The sequence below is a fragment of the Ostrea edulis genome, chromosome 6, assembly GCF_947568905.1.
Source record: "Ostrea edulis chromosome 6, xbOstEdul1.1, whole genome shotgun sequence".
NCBI classification, from domain to species: Eukaryota; Metazoa; Mollusca; class Bivalvia; order Ostreida; family Ostreidae; genus Ostrea; species Ostrea edulis.
Window position 1 is genome coordinate 47191823 of NC_079169.1, and position 18803 is coordinate 47210625.

At 35.3% G+C, this 18803-nt stretch overlaps 1 protein-coding gene across 5 annotated transcripts in view; it reads left to right on the top strand.

Annotated features, from left to right (window-relative positions):
* Nucleotides 1–14575, top strand: part of LOC125647493 (sonic hedgehog protein-like) — a 73319-nt gene extending 58744 nt beyond the window's left edge. For all 5 annotated transcript variants that reach the window (XM_056139790.1, XM_048874172.2, XM_048874176.2 and 2 more), the window contains 3 exons: nucleotides 2103–3208; nucleotides 11374–11635; nucleotides 12634–14575. In XM_056139790.1, the coding sequence (XP_055995765.1) occupies nucleotides 2900–3208; nucleotides 11374–11635; nucleotides 12634–13286 (1224 nt within the window). In that variant the 5' untranslated portion in view covers nucleotides 2103–2899 and the 3' untranslated portion in view covers nucleotides 13287–14575. The remainder of the gene's footprint in view (nucleotides 1–2102; nucleotides 3209–11373; nucleotides 11636–12633) is intronic.
* Nucleotides 14576–18803: the final 4228 nt, after the last annotated feature.

Below are 18803 nucleotides of genomic sequence, written 5' to 3' on the forward strand. Positions count from 1 at the left end.
ACTTTCTTTCACTGGTGGAAAGCGAAGGATGTATTTTTGTTATTAACACTTTTTGCTCCTTTAGGAGTAAAATCCGTCTATTTCCAATATTTATTGTATATTTATTTCGACCGTCAAGTCAATCTGAATGGATGTTTAGCAATAAAATTCTCCCTTCGCAAAATTTCGTTGATTTGGTATTGAAAAATGCTGTTGAAAGAGAACAATTGTAAGAAATGCTAGTTCTGTAATGGTGGTAAATGAATAGAATTCAAGATAAAAACTAAGCGACTGGCGACGAAGGGTCACCATTACGTAACACTATCGGAAATTTGTAAAATGGCGGAACTAGAGATTATTTATGTGCAAATGAAAATAAACGTAAACGACTCTAGTTCTGTTAATGTGTGATCTCGTAGAAGATATACATGGTAAAATTGTTTACTAAAAAGCATATTTTCGTAAAATGTGCATTGTATTAGTCAAAAACTGGAACATGAAGGAGATTAGTCATTTGTCAGACATGAGCTGCGAAAAAAGAATTGGACATTACACTGAAGCCTTAGAAATTAAAATTTATTTTGATCCACGACAAACGTATGCGTTCAAATGTTTCCAAGTTTGTGATTTATGCATAAATTGGTTGAATATTTGAGGGTGTTATTTGAGACGGTCATTTTGTCCTACAAATGAAAGCGAGACCACAGTTTTGCTATTGGGTTTTCTTCTGGGTTGGCCATATTTGGCAGTTTTAATTATCACACATCTGTATTTTGTGAACGACTCCGTCGCTGATGCCCTCTTTCAAAGAATGAAAGTGTATTGCACTACCCTGTTGGTAATTAAATCTTACAATAACACAAGTACACGGTTTGTATAGCTAACTTTTGATCATGAGAATATTTTGTTTGAAGTGTTTGAAAATCAAATTCTTTTGCAAATATGAAAAGGAATTCATAGTTAGAGAGCCTAATTTTCGGAAATGACCAAATATTTAGAAATTAAAATTCATTGCCCAGGTTTGTATATATAGAAATCTGAATTGATATTCCCAGTTTTACAATATTTATTTAACTGCTATTAAGTGACCAATTTGTTTACACTTCTTTTCGCGGCCAGAGCTCTTTGGACAGCTACGTCATGCCGAGAGGTGTCTTTAAACCTCTATTCAGTCTCCAGACCCAGTCGGTCGCTCTCATACGCTTTGAACACAACGCTTGGGCCCCATAAACCGCCGGACGATTGTAGTAAACTTATAAGTCACAATTACATGTAATTTCTGAAGTTTACTATAAAAATAGCAGCGACGATCACATGGTATAAACCCGCTCCAGTCAGAGAGAGAAAGGAAATTTCGGCGCTCAGTTGTTGGATTTTAAGAAAAAATTCTGCGGAAACTAAGTTAAGATATCAAAATCATTTGAAGTTTGGATATCTGCTGCGGGGTACAATTTTAACGACATTTTAATTTCATCCGTTATATTTTTGGAGGCCAATTTTACAGGAACTGCGAGATTACTGTGTGAAGTGATAAATGTAGAGGCAATAGCGATAGGAACTGCTATCAGGAATAGTCCTGGGACATTTATTGTCTTATAATGAGGTGTTGCCATTCTTCAATATAGATTTTTCTCTATAAAAAGAAGTATTTGGTGTCGTCATAAAAAAGTTTGTAGAGAAAGATATGTGATTTCTAAGGTGTGTGGGAAAACGGAGATCGTCTCAAACGTGTGATCATTTTCAACGTGACTTTGCTTTCCCACTGTACACAAGTCGAATTTGGCACCACAAATTCCTCAAGATTATCACACGTAATGTAATTATTATTTTATCATTTCTGGAGATTGGCTTCGAAAGGAGTGGGTATTTCTTAAATAAGGCTCCGTGGTGCTGGAATCTAATTCCTTTTTATATTAACTCTTTCTACATTTATAGATGTCAATCATTTCAATGAACTGTCACAAAACCCATAGCTAGTCTGTAAATTGAATTAAATTTCGAATAAATTTTTAAGCTTGTAATCGGATTGCTACTTTGGTACATTAAATTATTATTCTTTATTGCTTTGTACTTTAAATATGATACAACATTTGTAAAATGTGGATTTTAATTGTATTTTTCAGGAATTCTTTTCTTTCGACAAAAATAGGAAACCTTCGCCAAAAAATAATTCTACAGATGTAAATACGGAAAAAATAATTTAGTGAACTTCAAAGAGTGTAGAACTCAATATCTGAGTGTCACCAGAAATCATGAAGTGAAAGGGGCAGAGAAGGTGGATTTAATGATTTTTAAACAAGAAGGATTTTTATCAGATAAAGCACGAAGATGTAACTGATTGACAGATGTAGGGCTTTTAAAGTGGGCTGTCAACTTGTGGACTGGGTAGATTCCTATTGGTTCAAAATTTGATATCTGATTCACGGTACTAGTGGCTTGTTAAACAGTTAAAAAGGATGTAATCAGTGGAAAAGCAGGACTGAGGGTCGGAACACACCCATAGCCAATCACAGACATACGATTGGATTATTACAGACAGTGACAGCAACTTAAGGATATTAATATAGATATATTGAACTGCCGCATCAGTGTTTTATCGGTGATAAGTGTGGTACTGTTCTACTAGTACAGTTCTATATACTGTGAACAATGAATGAATAAGGAGCCAACATAACGTCAAATTTCAAAGAGAGAGAGAAAAGATTGTGTCGAACACACCAGATAAAACTTATCAAACCTTTGATGTTTTCAATTTTTCAGAAATTGAATCATGATTTTAAATTAACAGCGAAATGTATTACAGGGAAAATCCAGAGAATTATATGAGGGCTGATATACAGGTGGGAAGGTTTAAACTGTCATCGGCGTAAAAGTGACGTTATTCGTATTCATCATCGAACGTAGAACTGGGGGCATCGGTATGCGCTCGTCCGCGCTTCTCTCCGTGCTCCAAACAGCAGTGTTTGCCTTTCTCATTCTTACTGGACCCTCCTTACAGTGCGCCTCGCCGCGGGGATCGGGGCGGAGGCACAGGCCCGGAAATAGGACCCCACTAGTGTATAAACAGCATGTGCCGAACGTCTCAGAAAACACTCTTGGTGCCAGCGGCTTAGCGGAGGGGCGTATTACCAGGGACGATCCGAAATTCAAAAAACTGGTGACAAATGACAACCCAGACATCATTTTCCGAGACGAGGAGGGGGACGGGTCCGATCGAATCATGACACAGGTACACCTTCACTTTTGTTGTTTCCTTTTTTAATAAGTTAGTGTAGATCCGCTGGCTAATTCCCGGATTTTGAAAGTAAAACAAAACCCTTTTCATGTCCCTAATCCGGCGACACGACCAAATCTAACGAATTAGGATAGGCAAGAGCCATTAAATCCCTTATAAAGTAAATGAATTACCGTCGCTATACTAATTACCTAACCCTGTCTTTAACATCAAGGAAATGTTAAACCTGCATTATGCAACGTCAATGTTGTTTTCACTTTTTACTTAAGGGTGAAGTGTTTTTATGTCCCTGGTGCGCGTACAATGGTTACAGTGTGAGGTATATCGACTTTGTTTTCTTTTTCTATTCAACTCCGTGAATTTGTGACCATAATGAAAATCTTCTTAAAAAATCAATTGATTTTATTTCATTTGAACATGCACTTTTTTCGCAATCTCATTATATGTTAGGTCCCTTTGTCTTAATTGTCACGAGCTATGATTTATTTGGTGTTGGAATTATGTGGTTTTTGGTCGGAATAGTAAAAATAGTTCTTTTCTCAAGGTAATCTAAGATTTGAATGTCTGATACATCTTTATATTGATTTTCTCTCGCTGAACAAAATCCAGGGGGAAACGTAATTACTTTCATAAACGTGAATAATAGGTCAGATTTCAGTCAGGCTAATTCCGGTGTCTTCACACTTTTTTGTCTTGTCGATGTTCTATACAGTTAACTTAATTTGATACATTTTGGGAAAGGTGTAAATGTAGATTACGGTATGAAATACTCTGTATTCATCTTCAATTAACTTGAAAGGGGACACCAAACAGTCCTTATACTGAAAGTCATGTCATCATCACTGAAAATAACAATTATTCACTGGATTTGAAAAACTATATGAATGTACAATTTTGTTGATTATATCTAATTCTCTGGCCATTTTGGAAGTTATAGCGACTTAATGAAATACATGGCATATAAACACTGACGCAATTCTTTCATTATCAGCCCACCACGGCTAAATAACCAGACTCCTTTAAATAAATGCCTGTCACCTTCAGCAACATCAATTGATTTCAGTAAAGTCATTCACAGGAGTCTTAGCTTATTAAATAAAAGAATGGCAACAACTTGTGTGAATTGTCTCTGACGTTCATACGCAGCGTTTATTAAATTAGACAAACTAAACTTAACTACAGCTTATGTTCAAATCACGATGCGGTTACCCCCTAGCACCATAGATAGTTTGATACGGAACGTGTAGACAGAGATATTTTTGCCTCGGGATCGATGTACAATTAAATTTAATATCCACAACATCTGATTACCCAATCGCTAGAAGCGTGTAGTCGCATCATTTTGTTGTACGCGAGTCAATTAAATAGTGGCGTCTAGGAAAAATACATTTGATGTAAGAACCGTTATGAATTGTCCTTAGATAATGAAAACGATGTTGCCCTTAATGAATTTGTTCTTTCTTTCTGGAGTATTGATAGCAGACATTGCACCATGCTGTTTTTACATTTTCTTGTCAACATTGATAAAGACAAACAACATTATATATATATTTCAAGACGCCTGCCGATGATCTGAAAGTACACTTATTCATGAGAGTATGAATCATGCTAGTTTAAGATAAGTCTGCGGACAGTAGAAACTCCTATTCATCAATATGCATTATTTTTTTCATTCAACTGGGACATCAAAAATGACGGAACATACGACATACTATCCGTCGGCTGCTTAAGCTTCATGCCGGCGGAGAAGATAAAAGTCGTTGCCTAAAATCCCCAAGTGCAAACGCTTCAGCAATTGTATATAAATAAATTTCATTAACGCTTTCGAGAAGATAAGTTTAATAACTGTAAAATTGCGATGAATTGTTTTCTACGATTCCCACTTAGGGATTTCGATGATTTTCAAAGATCGTTCTTTGTTATTCTTTTTACTATTGACATTAATATACATTAATGTAATTTCCTTCACTGTATCTCAAAAGCAGAAGTTAATTTGCTCAGACACCACGTGACACATAGGGTTGCAGACGAAATAAAAGTCAAAATGATTAACAATGAATTTACTTGACACAAAACAAGCGAAGAAAAATCAATGACAAAGTATGATTTGGTAAACGGGTCAACAAATTCTGTTTTATGAAGGTACACTGACAACGCAACTATTGCCGGTTTAAGTCTAATACTTCTAACCTTAAAAGTCAAATAAAACTTCTATTTCAAATTCCCATCTGTGTGGTGGCAATTTTTTTTAATTCACACTCAGACTCAAAACAATCCAATTGTTTTTTCATTATTACCCATTCATGAAGTTGCGGTGAAATGCTAAAGTTGTGTTGAAGTGTATCAAAATTTCAACATCAGGGATTTATCCAGCTTTCATATGTTATCACCCATTTCATATTTAGGGGGAATTTTTGAGAATTCAGTCATGAACTTCCTCCAGGGGAGGGGGACATTCTCAGATCATAATATCTAAAATTAGGCACATCAATTGATTGATTACTGAATTTTGTCTATATTTCAAGACTTTGTTAATTATAGAAAAATATTTAGAATATACAAGTATAAAATGATTTTTGTTCAAATTCCCATACAACTTCATGTAGTTTCAACATTTCAAGGGGAATTTTTACCTGTGGAAGGGAAAATATTCATTTGTTGTCAGAGGGGAAAAAGTACCCTTTACCGGTAGTAAAAAGAATATCAATAAATCCCTGAACATGATCTTTTTTCGTCTTCATTTTCAAGTGTATGAAAATAATTGAAGATAAAATTATAGCGCGGATTGATACTCTAATGTAGGACGTGTTAAAAATAAATTGATTTTGATATTTTGAGTAGTTTTTAAAAACGTTTATTTAAGCCAATAGTTTATTATCAATACATGTAGTTACTGATGATGTTAACATCGTAAACACCATTATATTTTCTATAATTCAATTTCAAAATACCCGAACTTTCTTTATACTACCTGTACAAGTTTTATTTTAGTTTTTTTTTAAATTCATATTTTTATCCCTACCTCGTTGAAATATTGCGAGTTCCTCGTTAAACAACATACAAATGATCTAGTAATTCCTACCCGAAGTAATCATTCATCAATCCTTGCTTCTATTAACGTAGGCTTATTAGCATGTGAAGTTTACTTTTTCTACTGATAACGTCATAAAATGCATAGTATGAGAAATATACAGTCTCCTTAATTTAAGGTCACTTATGATTAATCGCAGTCTTTATCAGTTTTTGCTCAATCTGATTCAATAGAACGCTTTATTACCATTTGAACGAGACGATCGAATTTGATTGACATCTGCAAAGCCACCGAATGACAATACATGTTATCACGATATTTGTTCATATCGTCAACGCACTCATAGAAAAGTTAAATCTTTTCTTCCATTTGATCCCCATAATTGTTGATTAGTAATTGGTTCGTCCAGCATGAGCTCTTTCGCAAGACCACTTGCAGAGAAACTAGTTTTTCAGATTATTTAAAAAGGGAAAAACACGAATAAATTGTAAAAAAATATATATATATATATTAATAATAATAATAAATAAAGGGAGATCTCAATACAAATTACAGATTTAATTTTCGATAGCAGAAGCTCTGTTATATTCTATCAATGAACACTAATAAGATTTGATAGTAGTTAGTCTGCAAACTGTGGCGGTCATGGTTTGGCACCTTGGAGGGTAGTTAAACTTTCAATCTGTATTCTTTGGTCAAGAGGTTTAAATTTCCATCAATGAATGACCCCTTCTTTGTCAAATTGATAATTAACTTTCCAGAAAACGTAGTAAATGGTGGTTGAATATTTAGCTTATCACATTTGATACCTGTTCCGATACATTCATGTGCAAATTTTAACAACTTAATCCCCCTACACGTTCATGTAGTGCCTTTTCTTTCGTTTTATTAAGTGTATAAATGTATGATAATCTAGCAATATGGCATGTGGACAGTCCTCATTTTGTTAATATGCAAATGTGCTAAATCTTCCTTCAGAGGGATTCTTTGAAATCTTCAGGAGACTAACTACGAGGGTTGGAAACATAAGGTTGACCAAGGGTCGTTCCATTAGCAAACAGTAATCAGCAGTTTCTATACAACGATTGCTGTCGTATCCCAGTTCCAAAATCAGGCTTAAGTTAATTGAAAATATATTTTCAAACTAATAGATTTGGCCTTAATTGTCACAACTCCGTGTGTTTCAAAATGAAGATTTCATTTATGTCCCTATGTCATTCGTGTAATTACAGGTACGAGTTCAGTTGTTGGAATACCTATCAATCGCATCACAGAACAGTATCGATGTATCTTAGTATTTACCGGAATCTTACTAAGTTTATAAATGACCAATTTCATATCCAGACCACAATTATCTATTCAGATGATAAAATAATGAATTATACAGCCACTTTAAAACCCTCAAACTTGGCAAATTCCTGTATAATTAAAATAAAATTTTAATAACGAGGACAGGTATTAATGACAAAGTCAAACTGGCCAATCTCGATCAATCCGGACTGTAAAACATTCAATCAAATGAAATTCCGCGACTTAATTCAAAAGGCTACTTTATCTTGTACCGTAATATAAAACCAGACCTTGGAATCATTGACTTATACACAATGGAAAATGTGTTTGATGCTTGGAAAGGTACGTGTTGCTTTTTTGAACAATTAAGAGTGTTTCTTGCAAGGTCATAGGGGTACCGGTGTAATCAAAAGCGACACAGTCAGAATTAAGACCTCAAGAAGTTGCTCATTGCTGCTTAAAGGGACAAGGTTCTAAAATGATTAAAGACAAAGTCTTTCAATGGATTAGATTAATACCTGCTCTTTGCCGTAAAGTGCATTCTCAAACCCATCTCCGATATGCGCATAGGCAGGTAAGTTTCTTGGTACCCAGTGTCTTTGTCTGCACTCTGGGCAAAGATTTTTGTTCTGTTTTAATCAACACCTTCGTAATATCTTATAAAAGTGGACCATCTTTTTTTAAAATTTTAGAATAGTATTAAAGATTCAACGAAAATAAATTGGTAACAGATAAGCTAATTTTTCACCCGTTTGGTGAAAAATTAACATTTAATCTACAGAGCTGTTGGGTTAGCTTTGATTAAAATAATAAAAAAGAGACTATCCTGCTCCATGACATAATCAAAAGTGTTCAGTCACATACTGCAATCGAATTCCTAAGTTTCCGCAGAGGGGTACAGTTGATGAGCAATGCGACAAATAAAGCATGAATTAATCTTTATCTACTCATGCTCATTACTCTTTGCACAACCTGAAAAGTTTCAGAAGCTTCTTCTGAGATACAGAATACATAATATTGCTTTTGTTTTTAATCGGGCTCAAAAGGCATAAACTTTGTATGAATCTATTATGGAGTACTAAGGCGGGACGGGGCTTAACGTTTCATATACCACAGAATGAATCAACGTCCTTATCTATGTGACCCCTTTAATACGATTAAATCCTGCATCAGATTCTGTTTCTATGTGTATATGATCAAACACATAAAAGGATACTTTACTTTTTAATATATATGTAATCAATTAATAAGCTTATGGAGTTCTAGTTCAATTATTAATCACTAAACACCTGGTTTAATATGAATATGCATAATTTTCAATTAATGAGCTTATGGAGTTTTAGTCACAAAACACCTGGTTTTATATGAATATGCATAATTTTCAATTAATAAGCTTATGGAGGTTTAGTTTTGATTTTTAATCACTAGACACCTGGTTTAAACCTCATACACTTGTTCTTATCCAGGTGTAATTATTTCGTTCAGTAAACACGTGCACACAAAATAAAGAAGCTTAAAGAATTTTATATAATTTCTTTTTTTTACCGTATATGATGGCGCGTCTTCTGTTAATTCTAATCATTAATTAACGAACGTCTATCTTCGAAATGCTTGTTAACCTTGTTAAATTTTTTGTAAACAATCAAATTTTCATGACCTTAAATAACAATGTGCCTTTTTACAAGTCCTTTCATTTTACTCCTGTAGAATCTTGAAAATAAAGTGTTTAAAGAATGAATCACTTTTCGAGAGAAATAGTACTATTTATAGAAAGGAGAAAGTTATTTCAGTTAAGAAAATATTTACTTTTGAACATACTAATGAAGAAAAGCACATGCAGTGAAATTAATCTCGTGTTTTGTGGATTTTTCATCCTCTGATGGCGCGTTTTCACTGTCGGACTGCGTGCCAAACATGAAATGTGTTGTTACCCTTGTACACCTTCAATTCAAACACAGATCACTTAACTCAGATCCCCGGATAACACTGTTTGACTTCATTTAATAAAAACACCTCTCTGACTTGTTATATCGACATTTTTCAAAGTACAGCAATCCTAGCTACGAAATGCGCAAGCAAGACTTTCGCCAACGCTACTTGCTTGCACTATGACATAAGCGATGCTGTTTATTATCACGGGTTGGTATTTGTCGACTCTCATCGTGCGCACTTCATTTTCCCGTAATAAATCATCTGGCTAAGATCAGTATGATTTGTGAGCAACTCTGTTGTGCTTTTCGGCATGTAAAATCTGTTTTAACTTCTCCGTCTCTCGTTCTCTATTGCTTTACCTCGTTTACCTTTATGGCAGAACAAATATAACATAAAATCTAAAGAATCTTGATATCAGTTTCTGATGTAACCGACATTTACTCAGTGTCTATTTACTCAGCGCAGCTTTTGAAAACCACATATGAAAGTGATCGGTCTTCCGCAAACATGTTGGGACTGACTATTTATGAAGTGTTTTTTATGATATTACTGGGTCAACAACAAAAAGCCAAACTATTCATATAGGATGGGGTATAACGACTAGGAAATATCTTAACGGACATGTAAATCCTGAACTAAAAATCATATAAATATAATGATTGCCTAAAGACAAACAGTTATCCCTATTTAGTTACGGAGGGACAGCAGCCACACAAACCATTCATCCTGTACTATGTCTTGACTCAATATTTATTGTACCTCTACTTCAAGATTCGCTTGTTTACTTCACTCTTTGATCTTGTTTAATTTTCAGTCAAGAGTACCTACCTATAGAGCGGAAAAGAGCGTGTTCCCTGTGTAGTTTCAAATAAAATTTACGTTTCTTCGCGGTGAAAACAAGGACTCCTTCAAATTGCAAAATTACATCAGTTATCCAACAACGGTCACTTCGATTTTTATGAAAACCGTCATTAATCTATGCATTTCTTGCAAAATAATTGCGTTCGTGGTCTTTTTGATCATGCTGAGATGACTAAAGGTGATTGCTTTAAAGAGTGATGAATCGAGAGAAAGAAAATTGTTGGGATCATTAAGCTGGACTATTTCTAAAATATCCACGATATATTCAGAATGGAGATCGTTATACTGTAGTACATAAAATGATTCAGTAGGTGATAAGAATAGAGATGAAATGACGCCCTCTACCCCTATGTGTGGTTACCATGAATATCAAGGAATTCCGTATGTGTAATAGATGTATTTGCGACAACCAAAAATATAGGGTTGTTAGGAACGGTAATCCCAACTTAAATGTACATATTTGTAAGTCGTTTTAATCGGGGGTTTGTGTAGGAATGTTTGTATAGTAATCCATAACGTCTAAACATCTTTATTGATATGAAGTGCATTTAATTCTTATGAAATAAAAACGGCAGTTTTCGGATTTTCTAATTCCACTGCATTATTGGGGAATATCTTGTCCTGGAATAAATTACTTAAGAGAGATTATATGAGATTTGGTGGGCTGTCTACCAATGTCAGATTTCAGAATACTGTAATCTGTCGTCCTTTTCTACTGAATAAATACTTTAGACTGAAAAGTGACTGAATTCTAGTTCAAACGAAATCTATTGCTCTTCACTTTCCAATAAATTTTTGTAATACGAGAATACACAAGGCGAACAACCAATATGAAAGATTCCATATAAAGTGTAAAAAGAGAAAAACCCGGAGAGAGCGTCTGGTACATGATATAGAACAAGCCGTGATGATTATTTTAAAACCGTGTGAAACATAACACATTCTGTCAATGTAAACCTAACATTTGTGACAATGAGATTAGATTAATATTTGAAAATTTTTCTCTGACTGAAGATTTGAACATCGGGTATGTTTTCCATTTTAGAGATGCAAAGACAAACTGAAGATTTTGGCCATATCAGTCATGAACACATGGCAAGGGGTCAAACTTCGAGTGACCGAGGCCTGGGATGATGATGGCCACCATGCCAAGGACTCGCTCCATTACGAAGGAAGAGCCGTAGACATCACAACCAGCGACAAAGATAGAGCAAAGTACGGCGTGTTAGCAAAACTGGCGGTGGAGGCAGGGTTCGACTGGGTTTACTTTGAGTCCAGGGGCCACATTCACTGTTCCGTTAAATCAGGTATATATTTTGTAATACCTGTATTGGACGAGTACCGATTATGAACATATTTCAAAACGTTTATCTTATAAATTCAAATTTTTAGTTCATTTTTCCTTACGCTTCATGAAAATAACATTTCAATATGAAATTCAAAATTACTCCAAAGATGGGAATACATGCAACAGAAACTGCTTCTTATCAATTACAAGTTAAACTAATTCCAGTTGCACAAGTTCTGATTTTAAGCTAGCTCTCTCTCTCAAGCTCTCTAAAGATTGATTAAAATATCCCACAACAAACGCTAGCTAATGTTATTATTAATTCTTTCAAATTTGGGCGTGTAAGTTGACACAAGTTTGCAAAAACAATCATAGAATCTTCCTTTTATAGGAAAAAATCTTTGCAAAATATTTGTTAACTTTAATAGGCAAACAGTCTTTTTAAACTTTCCTTGAAACCTAATAGCGCCTTTACAGTCATTGTTTGAGCAACTATTTCACATGTGGAGTGTTACGATGCTAAATTTAATGATTGTTCACACATCGCAAGCAAAAGAGAAATTAGACCAAGTTCATGTTTTCAGTCTATCCATAAATGAATTTAGAAATTTTACACCCACTAAATGACTAAGGCACATTTCAAGTGATTTCTATGTTTACGAACGTCAAGTATTTTACCGAAAAAGTGGACGACAAATAACTTTTAAATCAGTTTCACTTAAATGTTACTGGGAATACAAGCACTTGGACGTGTGATTATCAAGAATATCAGAATTGAATGCGATACACTCTGAAACTTACATATGTACAGTTACTGAATACTAAATAAGCACAGTATTTTCATACAAGGAAAGTGCACAAATGCAATAATTTTGTGGGGAATAAAAACTGTCTTCCAAACTGTGACTCGATCAATCTGTGCTACCGAACTGACGAATTCTACAAATCTCTCTCTCTCTCTTTCTCTCTCTCTATATATATATATTCACCTAGGGTTGTTGATAATTTTATTTTCAGATTCGTCTGCGGCCATTAAAATTGGAGGCTGTTTCCCGCCAATGGCAACAGTGTACACAGAACATGGTGGAACTATGAACATGGCAGGTCTTCAACTCGGAGACAAAGTTCTTAGCTTAAAAGCCAATGGGAAGCTCGGTTACAGCGAGGTCGTATCATTCCTTGATAGGGACGAAAACCGTGCTGGAATGTACTATACAATAACTACAAGTGATGTACGAACCATAACTCTTACTGATAAACATCTCATCTACACTTCAGCCACGAATTCATCTTCAATCGAATCCTATGTTGCAAATTACGCACAAACAGTTCAAATTGGTCAGTTTGTTTTAATTAATGACAATGATAGTGAAGTCAGATCGTCACAAGTGACGCACGTGACGTCACAAACTGTGAAAGGTGTGTATGCGCCTCTGACACATGATGGGACCATTGTTGTGAATGGAGTTGTGACGTCATGTTATGGTGTCATCAATAGTGAACGCATTGCACACTTATCTTGCAGCCCTCTTCGATGGATGCATTCTTTATCAAAATACATTCCTTTCATATCACGTGATACGGAACAAAATGGCGTTCATTGGTATGCCGAGTTCCTCTACTCAGTTGGAAGAATCTTCCTTAGTCCGGATTTGCTCTACATTGTCTGACCAGTTTCGACAGTTGTTATGCTAATAACATTGGGTGTCCTTTGATTAACATTGGAAAAATGAATGATTTTAAGATTTCTTGTTGTGATTTGGGAAAATGAGTTGAAATTTTCTGAATGATTGATATAACCATATAACCTTATACTGCCAGTGGATTACGGACGGAGATGTGACCATATTATGATTCATAACTTATTTTTATTTATTTATTTCCACTGGTCCTTCGTGATTTAAAAATCCGTAGTGCATCATTTCTCTGTTTAACAACCCACTGTCTCCTTGCTGCACTGTTACTGAATCCAATATATTGATGATACTAGCCGTTTATTACCGATATGACGGGTTTTTTTTCTATGTCAGAGTGTAACCAGGCCCTGATGAATGAAAGATAGAAACAATTATGATTTATTAATATCATAGATATACCCATGATTCCACGACCACGTAAATGAGTCAAAAATATCAATATTTATTGTCAATATTCATTTATTATCTTCACATCCTCTTTAAGTGCATATAGGTCGTTTGTTGACTTTCTGAATCGCCTTGTCATTCATTGCTCTAATGTTTAGCTCTATAATGTCATGTTTACAAGACGGTCGATACGCAAAGCAATATTTCTTTACTATGGTTCATTCAGTTCGTGTTCAACTACAGTGTAACATTCCAGTTACATTTCTTGTGTGTATAGATGAGAATTTTCATGATCGTGATATGAAATTTAAAAAAATAATGACTGAACCATTGATTAGCATGTGTGACAATGAACAAAATATTGTTTCTTTCAGGAGGTTCAGTAATTTTTAATGCACGTTTCTCTGTCGGTTCATCATGACCGCACAAATTTTATCACGGTAAAAAGCGATTGATGCTGACACCAGCATTTCGTGAAAATCTTCAAATTCTCAGTTTATGTAAGTTATTTTTTTTTTAAATATGAATGTATGGCAGGATCAATTGTGTATTCAATTAGAAATCCCAATGTATTATTTGAAATGACACATGTTTGGAGTTGATAGATTTTTGATTACTATATTTGATTATTAGTTGAAAGATGCTTGATAAAATTGTAGTTATATGAGGTACGATTGAAGTTGGTGCTATTGCTTGTGCTGTTCAATTGTTCAACTGCACGTGTTCTCAAAATGAAAGTTCTGCATTATGTTTATAGTTATTTCGTTGTACAATGAAATATTGTAATATTTGTTATGTAAATTATTTTTCTGACGTCACAGTGTGAATGTCATGTTTTAGTCTGCAGAAATGTTAGAATAAAAAAAATATCTTCATTGGTGTGTTGCGTTTTATTATACCATTAATTTTTAAATGGGGCATGAATATGACCCACATACAGGTGTCTAGGTGGTGTTTGATTGCACAGAATATATGTTAGGTCGAATATTCACTGATGGTTTCCAGAAGATTTTCAAATTTACAAAACATTAATATCATATTCAATTGTATCATGTAGCTACTGAGAATTTATTTATGCATGGTGTTGAAGAGAATTACCAACAGCGTCAATCTGCTAAGGTACCTCAAAGCCTAATAGCATTTCCAGAAGTTATCGCTCTTTGTGCATGACCACATATTACTAATTGCGAGATCTACAATGATCCCGGTTAGAATAGGTCCTCAGTACCCCTTGAGGCGACTAAATGGGGCGGTCCTTCGGATGAGATCGCAAAAACCGAGGCCCTGTGTCACAGTAGGTGTGGCACGATAAAGATCCCTCTCTGCTCAAATGCCTAAGCGCCGAGCAGAGGCCTAAATTTTGCAGCCTTTCACCGGCAATGGTGACGTCTCCATATGAGTGAATAATTCTCGAAAGGGACGTTAAACAATACACAATTAATCAATCTATAATGGAAATGTTCTTTCAAATCCAATCGCTATAATTTATATAATCCTGCTGTTGTAAACACACACCAACGTTTTCGAAAATGTTTTTGATGACCATAATGATGGTCATAAGCATACCTTGTGTCAATATAATCTTCTAATATTGCACGATTGCCAAGCGATGGTCCTGTTTTAAGCAGTGACATTGACGAAATGAGCAATTGAAAACCAACAACCTCCATCTCATTACGTGTATAGAGTTGTGGCCCGGACATGCATAAATTTCACCATTCATACCGATCGCGGTAGCTCAGTGGTAGAGCGTTCGCCTCGTAACCGTCATGAGTTCAAGCCCCACTCGTGCCATAGCCGCGTCAAACCTAAGAAGTGAGAATTACATGACCTTAAAAATGGAGGTCCAGTGTCGCGGTAGGCGTTGGCACGTTAAAGAACCCACACTGCTACGGCCCTGAGCACTAAGCATACATGTACATGTAGGCTAAATATGTGGTACTTCACCTACGGCTGGTGACGTCTCAATATGAGTGAAAAATTCTAGATGGGACGTAAAAACAATCAATTGATCAACAATATTTTCATAACTGACCTTGATTCAGAGTAATGACACATCAACTGGTCATTTATAAGATTTAGTGCATAGTATGAACTTATAATGCCTCAACGTTAGAAGGTTAAGGTCATGGTGAATAGAACAAACGGGTCGACATTGTGGTTCCTGTATACCATCGGTTGCGGCAGCTCGGTGGACTCTAAAGCGTTCGCCTAGTAACTGAGAGGTCGTGAGTTCGAGCCTTGCTCAAACCTACATTGTAAGACATAAATATGGAAGTGATACATGAAAGGTGAAGATAACGAACAGTGATCAATCTCCTAACTCCTACAAACAATACAAAATAGATAGTTGGGCAAACACAGACCCCTGGACACACCAGAGGTGGGATCAGGTGCCTAGGAGGAGTAAGCATCCCCTGTCGACCGGTCACACCCGCCGTGAGCCCTATATCCTGATCAGGTAAACGGAGTTATCCGCAGCCAAAACCAGTGTGCCAAGAACGCCTTAACAATCGGTATGAAACACGGCAGACAGCATTTGACCCAATGATAGGTTGTATTGACGAACTAGATCGTTATAACCACCATAGAATTTGCGAAACGCTAACTTCAATAGAGACTGTTGAAACCCCTGTACCATCAACTTGTTTGTCAGTAGCTTACCTCGATTTAAAAACTGACTATATGCAGAACAGGCTCTTGCATATCGAATCAGTTGAGATATATAAACACCATATGCAGGTGATAATGGAATATTGCTACATAAATATGGGAAGTTAACGATGGAGAAGCTGAAATCATCCCGTTTGTCATACAGTTGAGTTGTCAGTTTGCCGTTAATGTCTACTTTCAATATGAAGCAGAAGTGGACGACTCTGTGGTGTCCTTTATTTCGAGCTCACAGGGATATATTAAATCGACATATGAAAGTTACTATTGTTAATAGACAAAATGTCATCGATATATCTAAATGTCGAATTGAAGGCCACAGCGAGAGATTTTTTCTTCTCACGTAGAAGCTTTTGAATAAATTATGCTTCATATGAATATAGAAACAGGTCAGTTAACAAAGGAGCACATTTTGTGCCCATGGGAATTCCAACAGACTGTTGGAAGACATGATCACCAAAGACCACGAAGATAATGTCAAGCATATTTTTTATTTTAAATTCAGAGTTCTTGTGCGTGGAATCAGAGTGGTGTTTAACAAAGTAAGTTTTTGAATAACTGATCACTAGATATGAATATTTCCGTTTTCCATTTTTGTTGAAGATGCAACTGTCTATGATGTCAAAAAGTCTAGTCTTTAATTTATCGTGAGGAATGGTCGTGTATAGTGTTGAAAAGTCCTAGGTTTTAATGTTATTGATTTGGGGAAAATTCTGCAATTTCAAGTTCACTAAAAGTTCTTTAGAATTTTTTAGAATCCACATTTGATTAACACCACTTCTGGCATATGTAGTCGCACAGTAAGTTTGAAGTTTTTCCTTCACAGCTGTTAATATTTTCGTGAGGAGCAAAGATAGGGGCTTGGTAGTGCACTTACTGGATCCAGCAATGTATCTTTGTAAGGGTTTTTATGTAGATTAGGAATCCAGTATAGGTACGGTAACTCATATTCATTCGACCCATTGACTGGGATATTAAATGTGTCTAAAACTGAAGCATGATTTTGACGAATTTCATCTTTTGAAAGGGCAGTTGGAGTATAAGTACGATTACTAAAAGTGGAATTAATGCCAAGTTCATTTAAAATACAGTTATAATAATGAGCCTTACAAAGACAATGTTGTTACTAGCCTTACAAAGACAATGTTGTTACTAGCTTTGTCAGCTGGAACCAATACATATTCCTCATGTAACCTATCTAATTCTTTCTTCTGGTTTACTAAACACAGAAGGATAGATGGTACGTACTTTTGTTTTCATATGTCTAATGCGGAATTTTAATATTCCTCTTATGCTTTTAACCCATTCTGACAATGTATCAAGTTCTTTTTCATATTTAGCCCATCGTCTGTCATAATCTTCGACAGAATTCATAATACAGATGAAGTTATGTAGCTTCTTCCCAAACGCTGGGAAATTAGAAGTGAAAATATTACGGGTCCTTCGGATATGACATTAAAGACGGACGTCCCATATCGCGGAAGGCGTTGGGCACGTTAAAGAACCCTTACTGCTATGACAATAAGCGCTAAGCATATTTCTAAATTAGGTGTTGCTAAAACACGGAACGGAAGATATTGTTTGCGATAATGCTATGAGGATAGCATTTTGTAAAATATGTTCATTATGAACCAGGGAAGCAGAAGTTGCAGAGAGAACAGGAAGCCATCCTCAGAATCCACCGTTTCATACTAATGCATATGTATTCTAAAACCATCAGAACTCAAAATGAGAAAAAAACGCATGCGTCTGTGGGTACTCCCTCTTTTTCCCTGCCTTTGTCTGACACCCACCCCATCCCCGATTATGACAGAATGTTGTTTCATAAATAAAAACAAATACTAAAAATGCTTGAATTATGATTTAAATCCTTTCAAATTATATTATTTTATTCTGCCGGGCTGTCATCTTAAGAAAAGATTTTTCAGAGCTTATCCAATGAATAAGAGGTTTCCACCACACCCCTCGAAAACGGCTAGTTGTATTCGGCACGCCAATCGTGGTCAATGTTTTCCAGTAGAAGTGGCAGTGGTAATAAACACTCAAATGTGCTTGATTTTTAAAATTTTACTTTTTAGCTTTATCGCTTGTTTTTTACGGAAACATCTTGCGCAAATATCGAGCCCAATCAAAGTTTTTTTCAAAGACAACAAACTAATGATACTTGGTGTCCTTTCAGCTATCGATAGATATTTTGTCATAAACTGTTTATATTTATATGAGAATTTACAATCTTAGGTGCTCGGATACAAAACTGGATTCCACTTTTATGACAAATGATTATTTACTACATGTACGTAAATAAGAATCCCTCCATAGTGTCTAAATATTAATCAGCCGTAAGACTTTTATCATTTGTTATGTACGTAATTCCTAATCTAATTGTTTAAATTATAATTTTCAATATATTTACCTCGCCTGGGCCCATTTGAA